The 27,310-nt window shown below is 37.2% G+C and overlaps 2 protein-coding genes across 2 annotated transcripts; one reads left to right on the top strand and one right to left on the bottom strand.

Moving 5' to 3' along the window:
* Nucleotides 1–1,672: 1,672 nt before the first annotated feature.
* Nucleotides 1,673–21,671, bottom strand: LOC117316242 (transcription elongation factor B polypeptide 3-like). The gene is made up of 14 exons (XM_033870780.1): nucleotides 21,450–21,671; nucleotides 19,675–19,731; nucleotides 14,819–15,336; nucleotides 14,341–14,556; nucleotides 13,949–14,231; nucleotides 12,899–13,897; nucleotides 11,938–12,040; nucleotides 10,406–10,492; nucleotides 9,735–9,788; nucleotides 8,214–8,311; nucleotides 6,242–6,343; nucleotides 5,565–5,643; nucleotides 4,702–4,869; nucleotides 1,673–4,258 (listed from the first exon to the last, which is right to left on the bottom strand). The coding sequence occupies exons 1-14, from the start codon at nucleotides 21,549–21,551 to the stop codon at nucleotides 4,194–4,196; spliced, it is 2,931 nt and encodes a 976-aa protein (XP_033726671.1). The 5' UTR covers nucleotides 21,552–21,671; the 3' UTR covers nucleotides 1,673–4,193.
* Nucleotides 21,672–23,096: 1,425 nt separating this feature from the next.
* LOC117317106 (E3 ubiquitin-protein ligase dbl4-like) lies at nucleotides 23,097–26,484 on the top strand. Its single transcript, XM_033871904.1, has 3 exons — nucleotides 23,097–23,255; nucleotides 24,846–25,113; nucleotides 25,635–26,484. Exons 1-3 carry the CDS (start codon nucleotides 23,178–23,180, stop codon nucleotides 26,294–26,296), a joined length of 1,008 nt encoding a protein of 335 aa, XP_033727795.1. The 5' UTR covers nucleotides 23,097–23,177; the 3' UTR covers nucleotides 26,297–26,484.
* The last annotated feature ends 826 nt before the right edge of the window (nucleotides 26,485–27,310 follow it).

The raw sequence follows: 27,310 nt of genomic DNA on the forward strand, positions 1-27,310 counted from the left end.
CCATAGCTGTTGACAAACCATTAGACATAATCAATCAATAAATCAATAAATCAATCAATCAATCAATCAATCAATCAATAAATCAATAATCAATCAATCAATCAATCAATCAATCAATCAATCAATCATCAGTGATGCTAAGGGAAGCACAACCAAAATGAAAAACAGGCCCAAAGAAATGCCAAAATCTGGATTGGGAAAAGCAAAAGTCCTGTAATTCAATAAATGTAATAATTTTCTTTAAAAAAATTGTAGGGTATAACGATTTCTCAGGAATATCACAGAGTGCAGGAGTCAACTTTTTATCTGATCAAATTTTAAATTTCAAATTTTAAGTTAATATAAAGGTAATTTCAGTGATAAACTGCAGTTTCAAGTATGTAAATAATAATCAATGTAAAAGTTTTAAATAAAATAAAAAAGCTTGAAAACTCTAAAATGCCAAATATTTATCTTACCATCTCTATTCTTACTTATATTGAAGTTTTTCACAACAAGAGATCCCAGAGGGATCTTGGCGCCCACCATTGAATGATCTTTATAGGTTCTATGTCAGATTGATCTTTTCTCTACTTTTCCCTTCCTCTAAGTCTTACTAATCTGTGTAAATTCAGAAACAGCCCTCTAGTACTTTTCAAACAAGGGGAACCTATATATAAAATTTAAGATTTAGCGATAATGGCTGTCTGTCGGCCATGTTGTTTTCGGATTGGTCCTAATATGAAAAACTAGGCACTGAGGGGAACCTACATATGAAATTTGAGAAAGATCCCTTCAGTACTTTCTCAGAAATAGCGATAACAAACTTCAATTGTCAAAATCCAAGATGGCTGCCTGTCGGCCATGTTGTTTTCTGATTAGTCACAAAATGCAATATGCATAACTAGGCACCGAGGGGAACCTGCAAATGAAATTTCAGAAAGATCCCTTCAGTGCTTTCTGAGAAATAGCGATAACAAACTTCAATTGTCAAAATCAAAGATGGCTGCCTGTCGGCCATGTTGTTTTCTGATCAGTCTCAAAATGCAATATGCATAACTAGGCACCAAGAGGAACCTACATATGAAATTTGAGAAAGATCCCTTCAGTACTTTCTCAGAAACAGCGATAACAAACTTCAATTGTCAAAATCCAAGATGGCTGCCTGTCGGCCATGTTGCTTTCTGATTCGTCTCAAAATGTAATATGCATAACTAAGCACCGAGGGGAACCTGCATATGAAATTTCAGAAAGATCCCTTCATTACTTTCTGAGAAATAGCGATAACAAACTTCAATTGTCAAAATCCAAGATGGCTGTCTGTCGGCCATCTTGTTTTCCGATCGGTCTCAAAATGCAATATGCACAACTAGGCACCAAGAGGAACCTACATATGAAATTTGAGAAAGATCCCTTCAGTACTTTCTGAGAAATAGCGATAACAAACTTCAATTGTCAAAATCCAAGATGGCTGCCTGTCGGCCATCTTGTTTTCCGATTGGTCTCAAAATGCAATATGCATAACTAGGCACCAAGGGGAACCTACATATGAAATTTGAAAAAGGTCCCTTAAGTACTTTCTGAGGATTAGCGATAACAAGAATTGTTTACGGACGGACGGAGGGACGGACCACGGACCACGGACGCAGGGCGATTTGAATAGCCCACCATCTGATGATGGTGGGCTAAAAATGAAATAGCACCATTCCATCAACACAAGTAAGCATACATACAATTTGACTGCACTCCATTTCTTCATATCACAAACTAAATTAAATTTTTAGGATTATTCCAGTAAACTATTTAACCAATGAGAGGCCTCACGGTTTGTCAAATGAGGAAAAACCAAAAAATGATTTAATTGAAGCAGTACCATGCTCTTCTCCACCTGACATATCATAGAATTTCTTTACTTCTGAAGTCCTTCCATCAGATGTATACTTTACGGAAATATTCCTCATAGAAATTACAGTGTATATAAATTCATATCATAAAAAATGATTTTTTTTAACTTATACAAGTAGTAACTTAAATTTCAGAGATAACATCATATACATGTATCAAGTTTATGTTATGTTAACTTCATGTATCTCTAGAAAAAAACAAAACTAGAACAGTCGCCATGATTGCTGACTAATACCCCCGCACTCCGCTTGAGTGTCAATGGACAACAGGAACTGTTATGTAGAGGCTAACTAAGATCACCTGTGCATGCCTCTATTACTGAAATTCAGAATGGCTGAAATGTGTGTTGTTCATAATAATGAGAATTTAGTCATCAGTTTTGTTGAAATCAGTCCATAAGTTTTGGAAAAGTTGTCTGGACAATAAAAACCTGTTTATAGTGACCAGTTACAAAAAAAAAATGGAATTTAAACAGCTGCATGCACATCTGTACATGTCCCCTAACATTCCCGTGAACTTTTGTGAAAATGGGTTCACAAGTTTAAAAGGAGTTGTCCGGACAAGAAAAACCTATGAATAGTGACCAGTAACCATGGCAACCAAAATTTTGGAATTTAAACAGCTGCATGCACATACACATGGTCCTCTCTATTAGTGTGAAGTGTCATTGGAATCGGCCCACTGGTTTAGGAAGAGTTGTCCTAACTTCGTTACGGGAATATAATAAACACCATACTGCATATCAAAATGAAAACAATAGCAAAACAAATTTTCTCAGACTGAAGTATATGGAAAAATGAAAAATAGTTACAAGGTTACTACCTACATTTCTCAGTCTGTTGTAGGTTACGTCTCACCGGCCGATCAGTGTTCCACATGATTGCAACTAAAGATATTAAAACATATAAGGGACTAGAACAATTTGAACGGCATTTACAATATTCTATGTACCTTGTTTCAGTAGGAGACTATAACTTTGGATAATTAATGGTTTTCAAACCTTAATGAATCTGTTAACCTACAATAATTAATTTATACTTCATTCAACGTCCATTTCACATTCATAGAATTCATGTCCAATAGCGATTCACACTAAACATAGTAACATTAACCCCAAAGTACTGAAATTCCAACTTGTCTGAGATATTATGATTTATCATTGTGTCAAGTTTGATCCAAATCCCTAAAGTAATGAAGCTGCTAGATCTCTGACAAACTTTGGCATATGTACAACATACATGCATTAAAGGCCTAGAAACCTATATGATTATCAGAAGTGCAAATAAACTACGGACCATGACGTGTAAAACATAAGTAAAATCTTACAATGTGACCTACATTGATTGGACTATCCCTCCTTTTTTTTTTTGCTTTTCAATGGACTCTTCCCCTGAGAAATGTGCAAAACATACATTGCAAACACCAATGTGTTTTTATGTAATGTGATCATAACAATTTCTAGCAATAGAAATGCTCGATTTTAGCAGGATTAATAATTATGCATTAAAAGGTCTCATGAGTAAATTACAGTTTTAAGATAAGAAAAAAAGTCTGCTTATATGTTGTGTGGCTATTAACCAATGTTTTCATCGATGATGTAGTGATTGATATCTTCATTGGCAATTTCTTCATCAGTGATGTCTTCATCAATGACATCAACAGTGATGTCTTCATCAGTGATGTCAACAGCGATGTCAACAGCAATGCCTTCATAAATGACGTCAACAGTGACACCTTCATCAGTGATGTCAACAGCAATATCAATAGCGATGTCTTCATCAGTAATTTCAACAGCGATGTCTTCATCAGTGATGTCAACAGTGACGTGTTCATCAGTGATGTCAACAGCGACATCTTCATCAGCGACATCTTCATCAGTGATGTCAACAGTGATGTCTTCATCAGTGATGTCAACAGCGATGTCTTCATCAGTGATGTCAACAGTGACGTGTTCATAAGTGATGTCAACATTGATGTATTCATCAGTGATGTCAACAGCGACATCTTCATCAGTGATGTCAACAACTATGTCTTCATCAGTGATGTCAACAGCGATGTCTTCATCAGTGATGTCAACAACGATGTCTTCATCAGTGATGTCAACAACGATGTCTTCATCAGTGATGTCAACAGCGACATCTTCATCAGTGATGTCAACAACTATGTCTTCATCAGTGATGTCAACAACGATGTCTTCATCAGTGATGTCAACAACGATGTCTTCATCAGTGATGCCAACAGCGATGCCTTCATCAGTGATGCCAACAACGATGTTTTCATCAGCGACATCTTCATCAGTGATGTCTTCATTAGCGTCTCATCTTTTTTATCATGGTCAGTGTCTTTGCCATCATTGGTGCTGATGTTTTCACAGCTACAAAGAAAATGCCGGGAAGATACATTTTATAAATCATAATATAAAAAGTATCAAATAGTGCAAGATTAAATAGAAACAGATATCATTTATTACAATTTTTTTCCATAACATAAATTTTATATCGATGACAAAATAATCATATCAAACATATTGTAACAAGACAACCTACTTCCTGATGTTTGCACCTTATGAAATTTTGCAGATTTTGCATGAGCATTAAATCTATGAAAATGAATATTGGTAGCTACAATCTAGTGTATTTTTGAAAACACAAAAGTAGAGTAATGTGCAATATGTAAGAACTTGTCCAGCCTTGTTTAAAACATAGCTGAAGATAAATCTACAATATCACTGAGCAATGCTACCTCTGTTGATTGTTTCATAATCAAGCAACAAAAGAAAACAATATTTGTCCCATTTACGGCAGCTGAAAGACTGACCTTTTGACCCCGACCGTCCTATAGGTATTGGATCCATACTTGGTAGAAATCGTGCCCGGGACCTTTCTCCAGAGGATGGTCCTGCAGTGCCGTACTTTGCCTGCTGCCGACGGACATTTCTTGGAGGTTTTGCTGCCGAGTCTATATAGGCTAGCTGTGTAGTCCTCTCTAGAAGTATAAATCATTCATAGTTGAACTCCAGCCCCAAAGAAATTCCAGTGGCAAGTATTGTATGGTACAGACATCGTACAAACTTTATCTATGATATAGGTTAAAGGTCAAAATCTAGGTCAAACTGACCTATTTTTGATACATGACACATCACCTAGGAGAACCCATACCCAAAGCATGAAGTTTCAATACAAAGCTTTATAGTTCCCAGGATTCCTGGTCGGGGACTTATGACCATCAAGTCGATGGAAAGGTAAAAGACAGGTGTCAAGTTTGAATGTACTCAAACAATATTGAGCAAAGGATGAAGACACACTTGGATGATATTTTATTATGCCTAGATACATAACAGCAAGAAGCAAACGTTATATAAGTTAAACATTATCAAACTTTTAATATGAAACAAACACCTGCACTTGCACTTTTGCACTTGTGTATTGATTTAAAATAAATCCCATGCATTTTGGAACTAATTAATGTTTTTTTATATAGACATACTGTGAGCTGGAGGCCCTTTATTACTGAATAAATATAATTATTATTGTAGAAGCAAAGGTCACTATTGCAATACCGTTAATTAAATGACCTAATACATGTAAGTGTTAATAGGACATAATAGATATAAGTAACATATACATTTATTTATAGCACAGATGTTCTGACAGAGGGAACACCTGTAAATCATTATATACCTGGCACTTTTTTGGCCATTGAGGCAGTGATGTTGGCGCTGATTTTTTTCAGTTTCTCTTCTCTCTCATCAAACTTCCTCTACAACGAAAAACAAAGAAATACATGTAATTATATGTGTCGCCTGTCCCACTTTGTCACAAATAATAAGCATTTTACACGGACATTCAAGGATATATTTGAAGAGACATATGAAATTCATGGAAAGTCCAGAAAATTGAGGTTTATACCCAAAAAATACAAAAAATTGTAAAATTCTAGTAATAAGTGTAATGCATTCAGCTATACATTCCACAATACATCTATAATCCAAGCTTGGTTGCTCTAGCTTTTAAAGTTTGTCAGAAACAGCTGAAAAAACAACAGCTAAACACATTGATTTTTCCCCAAAGTTCAGAAAGTTGAGATTTTTACCTAAAAAATGCAAAAATCCATGAAAGACTCAACTACCCATGCTTTATTTATGATTGAAGTTTTGTTGGTCTAGCTTTGTCAGTAACAGAGTTATATATAAAACCTTCATATTGTTGATGCTGCCACAAAACAACACAATAATTCCGACATCAGTCAAAGTGACACAAAAATTAAAGCGATGGGTAGTATTTCATTATCTCTTTAAAGACAATTCATTAAAAGTTCAGCATCTCAGCCAATAGTTGTAAGGGTTTTTAACACTCACCAAATAGTGTTCTCTCCATGTTTCCATCTCCTCAGGTTTACTCAGCCTGAATTCTTTGTGGCAATGAGACATCCAAAGAGGATCGGTGTCCTCCAGGAAATGCTGTCGGAAGTAATTATACCAAAAAATAATTGGAAATGTCTGTTCATCAAATTGTAGTACTATTATACATATATATCTGATCCCAGTTGTTTAAAAGGTGATTAGATTAATCAAATTTTAAAATCATGATAAAATCATTTCTGGTAAAACTACCAGTAACATGAAAATTTTTATGAGACTATACATACAGCACTCATCAGTGTCTTCCTACCTGCCCATTTAAGTAATGCACACACTCAGGATTCAAGTAAAAGCAAAGAGATTTTCACTTTTTTAAGCTTATTATCTTTTGAACAGCACTGCCATGATTCCTTTTAACACTGTAAAACTACAATCAAACCTGTTTTATGCAACTGTAACAGGAGAGGAGAAAATGTAGCGGCCAGACCGGGGTTCGAACCCAGGACCTCCGAACACTAGCCGGATGCTCTACCAATTGAGCTACCTGGTCACCGATGATCGACCCAGTCCAGTCCCGCTACACACCTCCCTCATTTTTTTCAAGTCTTCGCCCTCGAAGACACACAAGACCCTTATACTACCACCGTGGGTATTTTAGTTGGGCGCCAATTTTGTAACAGGAGAGGAGAAAATGTAGCGGCAAGACCGGGGTTCGAACCCGGGACCTCCGAACACTAGCCGGATGCTCTACCAATTGAGCTACCTGGTCACCGATGATCGACCCAGTCCAGTCCCGCTACACAACTATTGTGCCAGGATCAAGTCCGTTAAAAAGGTTATATAAGGCAGGTTGTCGCTTTATTCAGGTTGAAGATTTTCAAAGCAAAAGATAAATATCAAATATAGCTGTTTGATCACCTAACTATTATAAACTTTGGTTTATTTTGTTTGAATGTCCTATTTACAGCCAAGATCATTTAAGGACGTGCCAGGTTTGGAGGTGGAGGAAAGCCGGAGTACCCGGAGAAAAACCACCAGCCTACGGTCAGTACCTGGCAACTGCACCACGTAGGTTTCAAACTCGCAACCCAGAGGTGGAGGGCTAGTGATAAAGTGTCGGGACACCTTAACCACTCGGCCACCGCGGCCCAGTGTCGGTACACCTTAACCACTCCGCTACCGCGGCCCAGTGTCGGAACACCTTAACCACTCCGCTACCGCGGCCCCTCTATTATAAACATTTATTGTCCGAACTGTTTAGGGTAATTCCAGGGAAATGTTTATCCAATGGGGAGACTTCAGAAATGATTCAATCTATGCATGCAGGACGCTGAAGAAAATAAGGCTTACAATATATACGATAGGACTATGACATAACTACCGGTAGATTCCTCTAATTGGTGGATACATGTATCTTATGGAAAAACCTATATAATGTACTGGATACTTAGAGAAATAATTTAATTCAATCTCTCAAATTATACATTTTCAAAAATATTTTTGAAAAATTAAATTATAATCATGTTTGAAATAAAAATGATAATTTATTTATTAATAAATACATACAGTGTACTCAGTAGGATCTACAACATTTCTTAACAAAAAAATATTTTCTTAGAAAATGGATGTAACTTTATTTTTACCTAGAATACTATCCAAGAAATCTATTGGTATGCGGTCAAATGGTAGGTTATTATCATTGTAACAATATTACTGTAAGTTGCATTAATGAATTGGCAGAAAACAATTGTCAATATATCTCCTCAATCACATTTATGACAGTGAAAACAACTCAATGCAAGGTATTTTTTAATTCATTTATTCAAAACAAGATATCAATTATGCAAAACCAGAGTTGTTTCCCTGTAAACTTGACATATATTTTTCACAATATTGTAGATCATAATTATGACTTTAGATGTATTGGTGTTTCCCATGAATGTACAGATAACAATATAGTTTTACTTACAGGGTTGAAGTCCTCTAGTCGGTACAATTGAGCAGCAGTACATTTTTCAAGCACAGGTTTCAGGATATCAAACGGCACACCACCGACAAACTCTAAACCTACAAGGGAGACAATTATCAACCAAAAGTTAGGTTTTAAAAGGACACAATAAATCATTTTAAATTTTTGTATTGCTTAAAATATACAACAGCCATTCAGATTTCAATCAATCATAATTATAATGCTTGTCACCGATGAAGCAGTTTTAAAACTGCTTGCGAAAAAACTATCAATATTGCAGATCACATCAACAACATGCATCATCAGGGCTTAAAGGGTAATGTGACCGCCACCTTCGTTTCAAAAACAAGAGGCCCATGGGGCTTAACGGTCATTTGACTCTAAAGAATCTTTTAATATAATTGTAGAATACAGCCACAGTAACAAATATAGTGGTACTGTTGGCCATGGGGGTCAACTTGGAGCTAATTTTGAGTTGAATGTCACAGGTTCCAACTTGAGAAGAAGTACAAAATAGGTGTTGTTCATGAAGCCTTGATTGTGCAATCATGTTATAACAAAATGGTTGCCGTCACTGTCATGTCAAAGTTTTTACAAGGCTGAAAAATAACACTTTGTTGGCTCCCCTTCCTTAACATCCTCACCAATATCCAGCTCAATGGCACCAGTAGAACTGCAGAAGAAGTTTAAAATGTGTTTTTCTAGATGACTGCCATGGCAGTCATTTTGGATTTCAGACAGACCCAAAAAGTAACAACACTTTGTCATAACCATCCCAGGATCATTTTAGGCAAGTTTCCACTCATTAAATATTCCCACCAGTGGAACTTGAGAAGAAATTTGATATGTTGAAAAGTTTACGCATGGCGGACGGCGGACGACGCATGGACTGAGGAAGCACGATCAATATAAGTCATCCTGACCCTTTGGGTTAGATGACCTAATAAACAGACGAGAGAAATTGTAAACCATATTTATTTTACTAGCTACATTTTGTATATCAACTTTTATTAATCAGTAAAATCAAGCATCTCATCAGAGAATTGAACCCTGGCCGCCTAGGTGAAAGGAAAATGTGCTACCACTGTGCCATCAGACTATCCAAATTTGGTTTGTTTTTGTTTAACGTCCTATTAACAGTCAGGGTCATTTAAGGACGCATCAGGTTTTGGAGGTGGAGGAAAGCCGGAGTACCCGGAGAAAAACCACCGGCCTACAGTCAGTACCTGGCAACTGCCCAACATAGGTTTTGAACTCGCAACCCAGAGGTGGAGGGCTAGTGTTAAAGTGTCGGGACACCTTAACCACTCGGCCACCGCGGCCCCCGACTATCCAAAGTAAGGCTAGATACTTGGTAGTAATATAATGCAACAATATTTTGATAATGTTTAGGAATTTGGATGTCTCAGCCATGCAAGCTTTCCTAATGCCTGTTGGTGATAGCACATGTAAGATTGGTATTGGTGTGTTCTCCCCTCCAGACAGAATGTAAGCAGTGTAGACAAATAAATATATACTCACTGTCAATGTTATTACACAGGACGGTCATACACATGTCAAACAGCTTGTACACCTCTGAAACAGACGACAGGTAAAGGTAGATTATATGTGATACACCTGTCAAACAGACGACAGGTAAAGGTAGATTATATGTGATACAACTCTGAAACAGACGACAGGTAAAGGTAGATTATGTGATACACCTGTCAAACAGACGACAGGTAAAGGCAGATTATTTGTGATACAATTCTGAAACAGACAACAGATAGCTATGTGTGATACAATTCTGACAAGTAAAAGGTATACAGGTTATGTATGATATCTAAATCCTTAAGAAAAGTAATTATAAAGAAACATTTTACATGTAATGAAATCTTTAATCATGTTAAATTGTCCCCCATAAATATGAGATTCTTGTTTAACAGTTCATGGTGAGATATTGTTTTACAAAGTATTCACTTTGTAGGTTTGTAGGTATAATTTAGTAATTTATTTAACCATTAGTCTCAATTTCTTTTGGTTTATGAAGTTATAGACAAAAACAGATGACGATACGTCATCACTATACATGTATACAGACAAAAAGAGTCTATGGCTCCTTATATACTTAAGATCCATAAAATTATCCAACTGACAAAAGTGGTCTTCAGCTACATCTTTCAGGCATAATTAAAAAACATTTCATATTTTACCTGGTACAAAGTTTTGTTTTTTCCCAGAGTACATTTGTGTTCTTCCTGTGGTCTTTGTGCCAGCTATAAATTCATCCAAGAGTTCTTCTACAAAAGAAGAAAAAATAGATAAATAAGCATTCTTCAAGCATTGTTATTGTATTACAAAATCTCCTTATAGGTACTGGTTGTCCAGTGCATGAAAAAAATTTGTAGCTGGTAGGTAGCTTGCTTGATGTCAATGTGACAGAACAAAAATCCTCGGTTACAACCATTTATGTACTCTGCATGCCCCACCTCCATTATGTAAATTAGGATCAAGCTACTCCCCAGTCAAGATTTTGGTGACTGATCAGCCTTCAAATTTTGACATGACTTATATTCCAGAGAAGCATAGAGAGAAATTGAATGTACCTGGTAATCTCGGAAGTGAAATGCAGTTTATATAATGTCAAGGGCAGGAAATTTCGAAAACCATCTGGACAAATTTTGGAGTAATGATGGTACATTTGTGGATGATAAAGATGATGATGATGATGATGATGATTATGATGATGATGATGATGATGATAATGATGTTGTAGATGTATCTGGATGATGCTGATGAGGATGATTATGATGATGATGATGATAATGATGTTGTAGATGTATCTGGATGATGCTGATGATGCTGATGAGGATGATGATGAGGATGATGAAGAGGATGATAGGATTATGATAATGTAGAAGATGCATATCTTGATGATGATGATGATGATGATGATGATTGATGATGATATACTTTAATTATGATGCTGAAGATGATGATTATCATACATGGATGATGATGAAATCAGGTGATATTTTGATTTTATACATAATGTTGATGGTGTGTATGTGTGTGTGTGTGAGAGATCGTATGTATTTTTTGTTTATATGCAAAAAATGGTGAAAAATTAAAAAATTAAAAAAAAAATTTTGGGAGTAACGTCAGAACATTTATAAACACCAATAATCTTTGTTTAAATATTATATGAATTAAGATCTGAATATATAAGCAATTAAGCCAGCGTTCAGAATATACTAAGTTCAGTTATAGGAAGGGAGGAGAAAAAGAAAGAAGGAAATGTTATACATCTGTGGCAAATGGAATGGAAGGAACAAAGAAAGAAGAAATATAGTTCATACCATCCAGTTTAGTACATGTATAACAAAAAATTGGAAGCATACAGAGTATATTGCTAAAGCAATAAATTCTCCTATCGACCCACAATAAAAATAGTAACAGTGATCTTACCCAAAATCACCAAAACTTGAACTTGTCCGAGATATTATAGTCCTTTTTTATCATTGTGTGAAGTTCGATCAAAATCGCATAAGGAATGAAGCCGCTAGTATAGAGGATTGACAAACTTAGGCATTACGTTTATACATATACATGTTTACGTACAAGACAGGCAGAGAGAAAACCAATAGTTCCCTCAGTTTTACCATTAGGGAACTAATAATAAATAAAATGTTAAAGTTTTTCCCAGCTCAGTGTAACTGGCAAAATATTCAGTCCAATATTTTACCTTCAGTTTTCTTTTTCTCCTCAACGTCTTTCAGCCTCCATGGCCTGTAATGAGTGTTTGGCTGAGGAAGTGCCCCAAGGATTTCATCCTCAGTGACCTGCATCTAAATGTTAATCAAAATTTCATTCAATAAATTGTTCACCAAAAGGCAGCATTCAAGTTTTTAACTTGTGTATGTCAGATCCTAATAGTAATTTGCAAATAAATTGTTTTTAAACCCAATTGAATTACATTTTCTTCAAAGCAAAGCAGCATTTCTTATCTTCAGTCCTTAAAAAAATTGTATAGATGATTATAATTTACAATGTACTTGCATGATGGGATTTAGAGGATGGATAGTAATTTTTTAACTTGTGTCAGATCTCATTGGTAATTTTCAAATAAATATTTAAATCAAATGGATTTATATTTCTCCTAAATGTACTATTTCATGTAAACTTATTTTAATTAAACAGGTTATAATTAATTACATCAACTTGATATATTAATAATAAGTTGTTGCATTGGCCCCGGATGGAAGCGTGAGATCGTGAGGGGTCTTACTTTGATAATTAGGAACACCAACATTGTTGGTCTGATGACCCCATATATATATTTTCATGTCCTATCAAGGAATTTAAACCTGACCGCCTAGATAAGAAAGGTAAGTGTACATCATGTGTTACCACTGTTCCACCTACATGTAACCATCCAAAATATATCAAAATGTTTTAGGTACAGGTGCCAGTCACAATTTATTCGGTCTTTTTGGTTGCTACTTATATTAATTAAAGATGCTACACCCTAAATTCAGCATACACTGCTATTGACGAAACAAATTACATAAATGTAGCATCCCTTGTCAATTGAAATAAATATCCTGACCAATGTATAATGTGCAAAAGCAAAGAAACAAAATTAGTATAATTTTCCCAGTATTGGGCATCGTATGAGAAATGCACCACATGTCAAATAAACAAACCTTTAGCTTTGATCCATCTTTTTTAGCAGAATCATCCTCTCCCTTCTTTTTCACTTTGAATTTCGATTTCAACTTTGCATAATCATTTTGAGACAACTTGGCTGCCTGAGACTTATTAGCATCACTAGCACCTGCAGTTAGGAGATCTTCAAAAGACATTCCATCTTGGCTGCTCGTACGACGCGCTTTTGAGGATTTTGAATCATCATCACATGAATGTTTTCGTTTTTTGCTGTGATGCTTGGAATCGTGTCTGGATTTAGAATCTTTGTGAGATTTATGCTTTTTTGAGGAGCTTTCTCTGTCTTTGGAATGTTTATGTTTTTTTCTGTCTTTTTTGTCATTTTCTGAAGTTTTATCAGACAAATTGATACTATCCTGTTTTTTGTCATTTCCACATGAATCAACTTTAACACTGGAACTCTCACAAGGCACCTCTAACTTTGAACTCTCCGCGTCCTCTTTACCCGCTAAAAAACTATTATTTTTTGAATTTAGGAACCAGAGACCAGGTACATCTTCGGGAGCAAATGTCCCTTGGTCAACCTCACTAGATAAGGATTCTAATATACTAGACCTTTCTTTTTCCTTCGATTGTCCTTTGTCAATGTAATCTTCATCCTTTGGCGCTTGTTTTTCAGATTCTTTCTTTCCTGAAATTATCTCCCTTCTATCAGACTTGTCCCGCTTTGAATGCTTGTGTTCTTTCTCTGTATCTGAATGTTTATGTTTATGCTTGGAATGTTTATGTTTATGACTCGATTCATCATGATGCTGTTTTTCTCTCTCTGTTGAACATTCCTTCTGTCCACTGTGGTGAGATTTGGAGGACTTTTCCTTGTGTTTGTGCTTGGAGTCATGCTCTTTTGAATAGTCCCTTTCTTTTGCCAACACTTTACTATCCGTCAAAACTTGACTTACATGTTTTTTTCCAGAATCTTTCAATTTTTGAGAATCACATATTATAGAATGGCTATTCACGTCAACCTTGGGATTCCATATTTTGTTCATTCAATAATTTTTCCTCCGACAACTTTTTTTTGTCTTTACAAGTTTTTCCTGCCGAGGTGAAGCCTTTTCTTGTTCCAATGACTCCAACATTTCCCAATGTAAAGGGTCATCATCACTGTCAGCTTTGGAGTCTAACGTGTCATTCAATTTTGATGACACAAGGCCTAGGGTATCCAATGCACTTATCACATTCTTGCTGGTTTCACTTTTCATATGATGTCCATCCTTCTGTGGCTCGTCTCTCCTAGAAGCTGATGAACTCTCAGACTTCTCAGAATCTGCTTTCTTTTCAAAGGAAGGTTTCTGTGACTCTGAAGATTTTCTAGTAGGCATCCAAGTTTTCAGAAAATTCATTTTTTGAACTTTTTTCTAAACTTTTCACTTTCGAATCAGAGTCCGGATTATTTTTGTGTGAATATTTTTCCTTTAACACTTGACCCTCTTCTTTTTCTGGCAGCTTGTCTTGTTGTTTGGAATGTCTGTCTGTATGAGAATGTCTATCATCTTTTTTTGAACTTTTATGACTAGATTCTGAAGATTTGTTGATACTTTCTGTACCATTGTTTTTCTTTTCTGATTTTTTTACTTTCTTTTCATCCTCTTCACGTTTGTGCTTCTTTTCCTCAGTTTTGTTTTTAAGTTCTGAACTGTTGTGTTTGTTTTCGGAACTTGTATGCTTACTATCAGAACTCTTATGCTTACTATCTGAACTTGCATGCTTACTTTCAGAACTCTTATGCTTACTATCTGAACTTGTATGCTTACTATCAGAACTCTTATGCTTACTATCTGAACTTTTATGCTTACTATCTGAACTTGTATGCTTACTTTCAGAACTCTTATGCTTACTATCTGAACTTGTATGTTTATCATCAGAACTCTTATGCTTACTATCTGAACTTGTATGCTTACTTATCAGAACTCTTATGCTTACTATCAGAACCCTTATGCTTACTATCTGAACCCTTATGCTTACTATCTGAACTTTTATGTTTTCTATCTGAATTTTGGTCTTTATGTTCCTCAAGCTTTTTTCTTCTGTGATCTTTCTCTTGGTGTCTGTCACTTTGTATTTTGTCTTTTTGCACATTCTCTGCTACTACTTTTCTCTCATCATCAGATACACGACAAAAATTTCTTTCCTCAGCATCAGAGCTGCTGTCAACATTTTTAATTTCCTCCTCCTCCTCCTCCAGCATTCCATTGTCTGACTGGGAATCCTCATTCCTGTCTTTGTTGTCAGGTTCCAATTCCGACCCAGATTCACTCTCTCCATTCACCTGATTAGCCGATTCACGAGCTTCCTCTTCAGCCTCCAATCGCAGGGCTACCATCGACTTCCATTTAGCGACAATATCTTTTGCAAGTTGTCCAATCTCACCATCTTTTTTTCTAAAGTTGTTCACAACTTTTCCTATTCCAGTTTTCTACAAATGAAAATTGCAAAATGAATAGAAAACTGTCATATTGTTATTAGTGTATGTTATAATTTACAGATCCATAATGGATTATTGGTAATTGGAATGACTCACCTACTCAGTGAACTAAAATAAACCACTAGAAAACAGGAGGAAACCAGAGAACCCAGGTAAAACCCATGTGACCTGGCAGGTGACCTTAGCTCATACATTTCCATGTCCGATCGGGGAATTGAACCCCAGCTGTCTAGGCGAAAGGCAAGGGAACTGATTATATTATCGACTGTGTTTAAATTTTCCATAAAATCAACAAATATTGATATCTGTCACAAAGATACACTTTCATTGTATTTGTATCTATGAGTGACTGAATGGCTTTTGTTTACTTATATGCATATATATGTACTGCTCACACCACTGCAATCTACATTGTATTTTTGGCGACTTTGTGTACAAACGGTGTCGGTCTGGGTCCATATTCCAGTCAGTTTCTTATTCTTATTTTTTTTAATGGCATGAGCTAGCTAGTTCATGACTGTGCAGGTCCTTTAACAGATTATTGTTGACAATACTAATTCGTCACAGTATGTGAGCTACATTGTATATGGAATTTGTTAGAATGAAAGGAGAACAGAGTCACCATTTATGCAAACTCTGTTCTCCTTCCCCAAAGATTGTTTCTTACTAAATTGGGTTCAAATCCATTCATAAATGTATGACTAGTAGCGATTTAAAGGAATTACCTCTATTTCCCATATGGGGCCATCCCCCCTTTGGCCCCTCACGGATCAGAGTCACCATTTATGCAAAATCTGTTCCCCTTCCCCCAATGATGTTTTTGACCAAATTGGATTAAAATCCTTTCATAACTTTATGACTAGTAGCGATTTAAAGATATTACCTCTGTTTCCCCATTAGGCCCCGCCCCTTCAGTCCTTTGGGAGTCAGAGTCATCATTTATGCAAAATCTGTTCCCCTTCACACAAGAATGTTTCTGACCAAATTGGGTTGAAATCCATTCATAACTTTATGACTAGTAGCGATTTAAAGATATTACCTCTGTTTCCCCATTAGGCCCCGCCCCTTTGGTCCTTTGGGAGTCAGAGTAACCATTTATGCAAAATCTGTTCCCCTTCCCTGAAGGATGTTTCTGACCAAATTGGGTTCAAATCCATTCATAACCTCATGACAAGTAGCGATTTTAAGGAATTACCTCAATTTCCCCTATTGGGCCCCGCCCCTCAGGCCCCTTGGGGGTCAGAGTCACCATTTATGCAAAATCTGTTCCTCTTCCCCCAAGAATGTTTCTGATTAAATTGGGTTGAAATCCATTCATAACTTTATGACTAGTAGCGATTTGAAGGAATTACCTCTATTTCCCCTATTAGGCCCCGCCCCTTTGGCCCCTTGGGGGTCAGAGTCACCATTTATGCAAAATCTGTTCCCCTTCCCCCAAGAATGTTTCTGACCAAATTGGGTTGAAATCCATTCATAACTTTATGACTAGTAGCGATTTGAAGGAATTACCTCTATTTCCCCATTAGGCCCCTGCCCCTTTGGCCCCTTGGGGGTCAGAGTAACCATTTATGCAAAATCTGTTCCCCTTCCCCAACGGATGTTTCTGACCAAATTGGATTAAAATCCATTCATAACTAGATGACTAGTAGCGATTTAAAGGAATTGCCTCAATTTCCCCTATTGGGCCCCGCCCCTCAGGCCCCTTGGGGGTCAGAGTCACCATTTATGCAAAATCTGATCCCCTTCTGCCAAGGATGTTTCTGACCAAATTGGGTTCAAATCCATTCATAACCTTATGACTAGTAGCGATTTTAAGGAATTGCCTCAATTTCCCCTATTGGGCCCCGCCCCTCAGGCCCCTTGGGGGTCAGAGTCACCATTTATGCAAAATCTGATCCCCTTCTGCCAAGGATGTTTCTGACTAAATTTGGGCAAAATCCAATAAGAACTTTTTGACTAGTAGCGATTTGAAGCAAATGTTGACGGACGACGGACGACAGACGACGGACGCCGTGCCATGACATAAGCTCACCGGACCTTCGGTCCAGGTGAGCTAAAACTTGTAATTAGTTACGGTAAACCTTCGGTAAGTTCGAACATGCGGATAGTTCAAACACACATTTTTTCTAGAAAAACAATAATTTTTTAACCAGGGCATCCAGTTAACCCTTGACTTTTAGCAATATCAGAAGTGAAATCACCATTTCTCAGAAATATGAAGGGTCAAAACATTATGTCAAATAGACATGCTCCTTCAAACTCAAGAGTCAAAAACATACTCTCAAGGGTCTACTAGATGCCCCGTTAACTAGTAATAGTTCGAACTCTGGTTGTCGGTTGTTTAACTCACACTCTTTCGGATAGTTCTAACTTGTCAAATGAAGAACACAATGTAAGATTTTTTTTGGCATACTACATTGAAAGCTCGCGACAACAAGCCCATGTACGAATGACAAGACTTAAATTTGATCAACAGGTACGTTTAGGTTATTAGATTGTACATGTATGTGTGATCATTGAAGTGTGTCTGTGACAGAGCAAAAATTAACCCTTATCATGCTTATCACATTACTTCCCTTTGTCCCCAGTGCTGAATAAAACAGTGAAAAACAGTAAAAAGTGTCTTTGCTTTTCATTTTAATACTGTGAATTTATTTTCAGGGTAAACTACATAAACCATATACTTTTTTTAAAGGTTATGACCTCCTCTTTATATTTAATATATGTCACATACTTTAGTTAATTCAGTTTTTTACATTGCAGAATACACCACGCACGAGACAGCTGATTGCAACTTTAGGCCCCGACAATGTATAAATAACATGCGATGTTAGTATTCGCGCTGAATGGCAAACTAAGAAATCATCTGTGTATTGTCAAATATAGTGTTAACTAAGTATTTTGATTATTTAATTGTGATCTGACAACTCTTAATTATCACCAATCAAGGTATTACCTGAAAACCAGCGACCTCACGCTAGGTAGGCTGGCCAAGCGAGGTGTCACTTGCGGTAAAGTTGAAAGGATCGGCTGCCCGATCGTGCTGAGTGACGTGATAATATAAGCATTCATATCCAATCAAAACAATCCACAGGTGTCTTAATCAGTGATGGATAAATTTGCAGGTATCAACTATGTTTGGTAGATAATACGACTGGGCATATTTAAAAGCAGACATGTTGATGTTCTGACCTAATTTCATCAACATATATCCCCTATTTTTACAGTCGTGCTTTCGTAAACGCAACAGGTGATGTAGACTGTGCTTTCTATGTATTAAATGGACCATTCACTACAATAATAAAGCGATATTTTCTGATTCAATAAAACATATAACCATGCAGAGACTCAATATTTACACATAGATCCAGCCTTTATATACAAGTATGTTAACTTTAGTGTCACAAATGAAATGTATACTGTTTTTGGGCCTATATATCTACACAATGCCTGAGTGGCTTCGCGAGTAATAAACGGTAATCATCATAATTATTGAGAAATGAAGAAAGTTTAATGATCAACTGACAATGAATTAAATAACATACTATCATTTTACTTATAATATTTATAAATGTGTCATTGTTCAGGCCGTCGTTGTTACGTATCAGATTTACAATGGATATGTTTGTGTCTAATGATTTTACTCTTTGCCAAGATTTTTGCCAATATCGAATCGGATAGTTGGAACTCGCACTTATTTTCTGAAGCATAATTTCGAATAATTTGAACAGGTTTGTCAATATTTATTTAATTTTGTTCGAACTAACCGAAGGATTACCGTATACAGTTTGATTTTAACAGTGTAATTAGTTATAATTGATTACAATATTAAATATTTAGTAATGGGACAATGATGAGAGCAGCTTAAAATCATTGTCAGTAATTCATATGGGGAGTTACAATGTAGAATGAAACCTTTCTATTGTGGCTCCAAAGGAAACCAAAGTTTACAATTTGATGTTGCTGTCAAAATTCAATTCTAGTCAAGTAAATGTTGAGCATTGAACTCTGAAGTCATAGACTCTCCAGCACAACAGCTTGTTATTCTAGAAAATTCATTGTGATAGAGGGGGGGGGGGGGGGGGGGGCGGTGGCTGAGTGGTTAAGGTGTCCCGACACTTTATCACTAGCTCTCCACCTCTGGGTTGCGAGTTCGAAACCTACGTGGGGCAGTTGCCAGGTACTGACCGTAGGCCGGTGGTTTTTCTCCGGGTACTCCGGCTTTCCTCCACCTCCATTACCTGGCACGTCCTTAATTGACCCTGGCTGTTAATAGGACGTTAAACAAAAACAAACAAACAAACAAATTGTGATAGAGGGTATAATTACCTGTAAAATAGCAATGGTGATCCACATTTCAGACAATCGTGTAAAAATATACAGCACCTAGAAAGAACAAAAAACAGAATCTAATTTCAGATATATTGTATAAGGGGATGAAAAATGCAACAGGACTAAAAAACCAGGGACAACTATCAAGCATTATTAAAAAAAAAAAAATTGTATTTTAATATGTAATAAAATCCCTTCTTGCATAAAACACTAGTGATAAAAACATTTAAAACCCATTCAATTCATTCCTGTTTTTAGGAGGACCCATTCCCTAATCCCTGGAGACCAACATGTACACTAGCTGCAATAACGTAGCTCTGAACAACGGACGGACAATTTCTGAGAGATGGTTGACGTCAGAGCTACGATTCCCTTTCATTGACGGTAGTGTTGCAAAACAGTGAACCTCAAAAATGCTACAAATAGCGAATATCGTGTAACTTTGGAGTAATAGTTAGTATAATTAAACATTTCTAATACAATTTTGCAATGTATTAGCCTACCTCTAATTTGGAAATTTTTAATTTGCATATTCTGATAATACTGTATACTGCTTTGAGTTGTCTCCATGACTCCATGAATGCTGACCCAAATATGGTACCGGTGACCATATATGGATGAAGCTACTACGATAAAAAAATTACAGAATCAGAGATATTTAACCAGTTTTGTGTAACTGTTGTGAAGAAAGCGCATCTTATAATTACTTTGTGTAATTATTCAATTTCAGAATGTTTGAGCATGCTCATCATCGAGGTATATAACTCTGAATCTATTTATCTGTTGAAATTTCGCAGGAAATCTGATAAGCATCAATTCGTTTTGATTTCCTTAAAAGGAAATTGACCTTTGCACTTGTATCAAAGATGGCGGTATGTTTGAACTGATTTCTATGTGTGTCTTGCTCGTTTTGGATTTTACCATTTATTGTCAAGAAATGATCATGATGTGATGTGCATGTTTGTGGATTGAATAATGATAAAGATACCAGAATAATCAATTTTATGTGCTTTTCATCCAAGAAAACTATAATATAGATTAATACTGCCCGATGTGAATCACATCGGGGCTTGCTAAATTATCGGCAATAGGAGGGACTTCATACCCTGCTGGAGAGCATTGTAGGCAGGGTATGAATATTCGTTCTAAACACTATGCAAGATGTCATTCGGGTCTAATTAATACAGCTTGCACATTCTTTCCAGCTGAGTCAACTCGAATGCAACTGGGTTAAGTGTCTTGTTCATAGATCCAGGACGGTGCCATTGCCAGAAATCCCACATGGTCCTACATGGTCAAAGAACAGATGGACAGTTTGCACCCCAGTCGACATTGTTCTAAACTATGTACGATATATTTCTGGTGGCGTGTATACTGGCTCTGTTTCAACACCTGTTCGTCAATATTTTAAGCGTCTAGTGTACATGTTTGGGTCAAAGGAATCCTGTCTCGCTCCAGTGTGATTACCATATCGGATTCACCTTCAGGCAGTTCGCATTGACCAAACCTAATATGGACATCACAGAATAGGCCATATGACAAAATCGTAAGAACATGGAAACTACTTTAAGACTTGCAATTTGTAAGCTTATATCTTATCCAACATATCAACTGTTAGATCACCATTTACCAGTAGCCCAAACTACCTCCTTGTAACCGCTTCACAATCACTTCTGATCAATGAAACTGAACTCGATTCAGCGACTTGCCCGTCCGGTGACTATTCATGAACTAAACTCTCAATTGACTACGTGTATCTATGGATGAATCACCTTGTTGCCATTTGGGTTGGTTTCCAGGTAGGATTTGTACTTCAATACTTTATGCTCAACATCTGCCTCCGTCGTGAAATGGGACTTCTCACTCGTAGCCATTTCAATACAAGGGCGGTAACTCTATTCCACAGTTCCGGTTCACAGGGATCCGGACTTTTCCTTGTTTTTTCACGGACTGCATGAGGTACTGTACAGTACTCAGTAGAGGTTTTGTCATTACTAATAAAAAAAAAAGAATGCCACAATGTACACAGCGCTCCCGCGTGTAATTGTCTGCTTTAGTCAATATGGTAATTTTTCAATAGTCTGCCACAATATGGTAATAAGGCATACTGGAAGTTTTAATAGTCAACATTTGTACGGAATAAAAAGTAAAACGGCGTCCGATATAGGACCTATTTCGTGCAATCTGCCAGACAACTCCATGTTTGGAGTCTTACCATTTTAATTAACCAACACATGTACCATTTAAGTTATTTGCATCGCTGTTGTCTCATGGGCAAGTGAGATGATACAAATGTACTCACAGCTCATCACGAGAAAGGCATTAGATCTTATATGATGGAGGAATTAAGGAGAAGAACATTAAAAACATTAAAAGATAATAATATCAGTTCGTTTACAATATTTGATTAACATTGAAATACATGTTTTCAGTTCTGCTGTAAGATAAGAGGAGTAGATTACTATATTTCTATCTATACATTTGTTTTATTAATTTCATATCAGAAATTAATTTTTTGAGATCAATATTTCGATATTTGGATTGGATTTAAAATCAACTTTACCGTTGAATTTACTACCTTCACTTTCATTTTCTATTACACCAAACTTGCAGTGTGCCATATACATGTACAGTACGGCATGCCAAAGTGTCAAATAATACAAAATACTCAAGAGAAAAAGATTTAACGGCAAGAAAGCGTCAAATGATTTGCGTTTAAAATATTTGATTTTACGTTAAGGTCAAATTTTTATCCGAAAGTGTAAATAGATATGAACGGGTCACATAATGGCAAGCAAAATGATTTGACCTTTAAGGTAACCTTAACCTTAAGGGTCAAACCCTTTCCCCTTAAGCATTAAATGTATTCACACCCCCTACAGCATGGAAAAATGAAAAAAAAGTCGTTGGAAAACAAAATATATACTAGTATATATTCATTATTATTATTTAAAAGCATGGTATTAAAAGTCACGAATAAAAATTAAAACTTAGCGTTCTTGTGCAGCCCAGGCCCGGGAGTACACGCAATAAGGCGAACATGTATAGCCAGGCCACTACACATCATACATGTGTGTTTCTTCAAAGCGAGTTACTGGGTCATTTATTTGGTAAAAATAGCATGCACAATGCATGTGTTATCAAGCAGTGTGCAATAGCAATAGCAGTTAATGGCCTTTTATCAGCGTATATTCGCTTCTTCCATGGCCTCCTGTTAAGGTTGACAACTGATATTTTTATTTATTGCCTGATCTATAAATATGGTCGTTTTCATCGAATATCACCATAGTGTATACTATACCTAAACAGAAAATACTCTGGATCCCCACTTCCTAATAGAAATTTCCTCTTACACCTATAGTGTAACACAGAAAGTGAAAGTGAAAGTAAAACAGTGATTACTAAGCTACTATAGATAATATATCGCGACATTTTTGTTTCTGCAAGGATACTATTAAATACAAGGGTGTTTGTCTGCCTATAGAAGATCATACTCGAACATGACTACCTACATAAGTATAGGCAACTTATCAGGAGAACGGCAATATGAACAACGGATTGGACTTCAAATACACAAAGTGAGTGCACTTGTAACATAGCTTGAAACACAACCCGTGTTTGAACGGGTAAAGCACCTCGACTGTATGTCGTAAGGGGAGAGTAATTGTACGGAGTCGGGATGGTTTCTCTTTTGTCTTCTGTTCAGGGGACGTTGGAGAGCCCAAATGATAAGGTCCACTTGTACATGTATCAGACTACATGTTGACTAAGTGGCCCTCCTGAAGAATCGGTGATTTTCTTCCATGTCTTTAGGGACATTGAAGAGACCAAAGTAGATCTTCTGTCCCATTGCAACACCTGGGATCATCAATCTTTCTTTACTTTCCTCTCTGCTCTGTCTTTATGTGCTTTGTTTTCTTGCTCTTTATATGTGTGTGTCTCCTTTATACACGTCCTCATATGACCCTGGCTGTTGGTGTCACCTTGACACCTCGTCCTCATATGACCTTGGCTGCTGGTGTCACCTTGACACTCGTCCTCATACGACCCTGGCTGTTGGTATCACCTTGACACTCGTCCTCATATGACCTTGGCTGTTGGTGTCACCTTGGCATTCGTCCTCATATGACCTTGGCTGTTGGTATCACCTTGACACTCGTCCTCATATGACCTTGGCTGTTGGTGTCACCTTTATACACGTCCTCATATGACCCTGGTTGTTGGTGTCACCTTGACACCTGTCCTCATATGACCTTGGCTGCTGGTGTCACCTTGACACACCTCGTCATATGACATTGGCTGTTGGTATCACCTTGACACTCGTCCTCATATGACCTTGGCTGTTGGTGTCACCTTGGCATTCGTCCTCATATGACCTTGGCTGTTGGTATCACCTTGACACTCGTCCTCATATGACCTTGGCTGTTGGTGTCACCTTGACATTCGTCCTCATATGACCTTGGCTGTTGGTGTCACCTTGACACTCGTCCTCATATGACCTTGGCTGTTGGTGTCACCTTGACAAGCGTCCTCATATGACCTTGACTGTTGGTGTCACCTTGACACTCGTCCTCATATGACATTGGCTGTTGGTGTCACCTTGATACTCGTCCTCATATGACCCTGGCTGTTGGTGTCTCATTGACACTCGTCCTCATACGACGTTGGCTGTTTGTGTCACCTTGACACTCGTCCTCATACGACGTTGGCTGTTTGTGTCGTCACCTTGACACTCGTTCTCATATGACCTTGGCTGTTACGAGGACGTTAAACCCCTAACTAATAAGCTAGGGAACACGATGGGATATCATATGTAATTCTCTATAAGTAATATGACAATATAACACATTTGCTATTCTGATAATACTATATACTATCAAAGGTGTCCGCTTCTGGTCACAGGTACTTGGGGTAAGAAATTAGATATTGTATATATATACTTTATAGCCTCGTATTTATATATTGTATATATATACTATATAGCATCGTATTATTATATAAAATGGTAATACGAGGCTATATAGTATATATATACAATATATAATTTCTTACCCCAAGTACCTGTGCTTCTGGTTAGTTTTATTTATAGAAAAAAAATCTTTGCCCTTCTCCAATAACGTATACAATGTTTGAAGATAATTCTATTTATTTCCAATTTTCCCACACAGATGAGAACAATCGGCGACCTTCGGGTGGCACTGGTAGGCCCATTGGGCTTACCACGTGATCGATTTGATGTCATCAAAATGTCAGAAGCTTTGCTCTACAACGATACAGAGTTACTCACACATAATGACTGGTCTTCAAAAATGGTTCTGGTAATCCATCCACCTTCGCGTCCAATCTTTGACCATCTGAAGACCACAGAAACCGATATGGTTAATGGGGCCTATGAGGATGAACAACGAACGATCATGTCTTGTGGCCATGGAATTGGTAAGTTTGGTGTGTTTGACGGGTATGTACAGCTGTAGTTAGTTATTTAGTTGCTGGTTTCCGCCTGCATGTCTCCGCCCCATCGCTGTCTTTCGGCGTCACTATCATCGTATTTTCTGCAATTTCTCTGAATATTCACACGTTACGTTCCCATTCCTAATTATCACACTGTTTACCCATGGTAGGATGGCAATTGTTGATGCTATAGAGTTTTATATAAGAATTCTGATTGTCTAAAACATATTAATTCTCACCTAAGCGTTCTCATTATTTTCTCCTTTCTCATTAGCTGAGCATGTACATCGATGTGAAAAGTGTGGATACTGTAGTTTCTTCCCGGGGCAAAAATCATTAAAATGGTACTAATTGCTCCCCGCTTCACGCCAAGCAATGAATGCACAAGTAATCATAGACCTGGAGAGATTTTAAGAACACTAAGTAGCCCTTATTCACGAAGGCACAATCAAAACATTCAACACTATCGGAAACCCTATCTAAGGATACTTTTCTTTCATTTTCAGTGCCTGCTACACTCTACGAGTACTGTTGGAATAGTCTACAACAAGGGGACCTGGAATTCAAATGTCCAGCCATTGATGAGTTCAGTGTCCGGGGCGCCCAGACAACTTGTGGCGCCACCTGGACCCTTTATGAACTCACCATAAAAGCACAGTTATCACAAGACGAACGCATCTTATTCGAGATGAAGCTAAGCAAGAATAGTTTGGCGAAGATGAATGAAGTGCAGGAGTGTCCGTTCTGTCGATCGCTTGCAGTTCGTGACAATATTAAAAATGACAGAGTTGTGTGCATTAACTGTAGCAAAACAAATCCAGATAATTCTGAATTCTGTTGGCAATGTCTGCATCCATGGACAACGCCTAACGCGATCTACTGTGGGAATCTATCGTGTTCCACATCTAAGGGACAAACGGCAACACAAGAAATCTTGAGAACGTGTTCGTCCAAAGTTATGGGTGACTTCAACAGAGCATCGCCAACTGTCCGCGCTTGTCCAAGCTGCAGTGCTCTTGTTGAACACACATCCGGTTGTAAGCAGATGACTTGTAAATGCAAGCACATATTTTGCTTTATTTGTTTGAAGCCATGGAAGAAAAAAGGTGTTAGCGGAGGGTGCGATTATGGAAACAACTGTGACCCTGCACAGTGTCAATCAGTATAGAGACATCATTGAAGGAATGAAGCTTCTCTGTCACCAACTTGTCCCTGTGGCGACGATGCCACAAGAACGGTTTACTGTCATTTCGATTGCTTATCAGTGATGTTTTTCATGCTTTGTTATAGTAATAAACAATAATAAATAATAAAAGACTTTATTTAGGGTCGATGACACTTTGAGTCACAAGACTCTTCTCCCGACATTTTCATGTACAATATTTACAACATGTAAAAGTAAAGCAGTACATATAAACATTGATATCACAGTAAGGTAAAGTAAAACAGTACATATAAACATTGATATCACAGTAAGGTAAATTAAAACAGTACATACAAACATTGATATCACAGTAAGGTAAATTAAAACAGTACATACAAACATTGATATCACAGTTAGGTAAATTAAAGAAATGTATAGACAAAAGATTTCATGATAGATGCTGTGAATTTGATAAAACACATGTGACACATAAGAATCACGCCATATATTTAAAATAAGTATCAAAGTTAGGCATTGAGAGTTAATGAAAACAGATAATGAGATCTGGATACAATAATAAGATACTGATTATGTACTACTAAATCTTCCAGACATTGATAATCTGATGTTATAAAATTGACGTATGCTTGCATTCAGGCTTAAAATTTGGTAGGTTTTGGCACTGCCTAACATCGTCTGGTAGCCCATTCCAAAGTGTTGGGCCATTGTATAAAAATAATTTTCTAAATTTCTGAGTCTTGTGTTTGGGAATGGCATATTTCCCTTCAGTAGATGTCCTGGTCTGTCTATCATCGGGGGCCGCGGTGGCCGAGTGGTTACGGTGTCCCGACACTTTATCACTAGCCCTCCATCTCTGGGTTTCGAGTTCGAAACCTACGTGGGACAGTTGCCAGGTAATGAACGTAGGCCGATGGTTTTTCTCCGGGTACTCCGGCTTTCCTCCACCTCCAAAACCTGGCACGTCCTTAAATGACCCTGGCTGTTAATAGGACGTTAAACGAAAACAAACCAATAGGC

This window comes from Pecten maximus, chromosome 18, assembly GCF_902652985.1.
Source record: "Pecten maximus chromosome 18, xPecMax1.1, whole genome shotgun sequence".
NCBI classification, from domain to species: domain Eukaryota; kingdom Metazoa; phylum Mollusca; class Bivalvia; order Pectinida; family Pectinidae; genus Pecten; species Pecten maximus.

Bases quoted from the DNA above. Each gene is read 5' to 3' on its own strand.
- LOC117317106 (XM_033871904.1), top strand. From the start codon at position 23,178: ATGACTACCTACATAAGTATAGGCAACTTATCAGGAGAACGGCAATAT. The intron at 23,256-24,845 runs GTGAGTGCACTT...TTTCCCACACAG, and splicing joins TTGGACTTCAAATACACAAA to ATGAGAACAATCGGCGACCT. The intron at 25,114-25,634 runs GTAAGTTTGGTG...TTTCATTTTCAG, and splicing joins GTCTTGTGGCCATGGAATTG to TGCCTGCTACACTCTACGAG.
- LOC117316242 (XM_033870780.1), bottom strand. From the start codon at position 21,551: ATGGCTACGAGTGAGAAGTCCCATTTCACGACGGAGGCAGATGTTGAG. The intron at 15,337-19,674 runs GTAATTATACCC...TTTCATTTGTAG, and splicing joins TCACCATTGCTATTTTACAG to AAAACTGGAATAGGAAAAGT. The intron at 14,557-14,818 runs AGCATACAAGTT...CAAACACAACAG, and splicing joins CATAAGAGTTCTGATAAGTA to TTCAGAACTTAAAAACAAAA.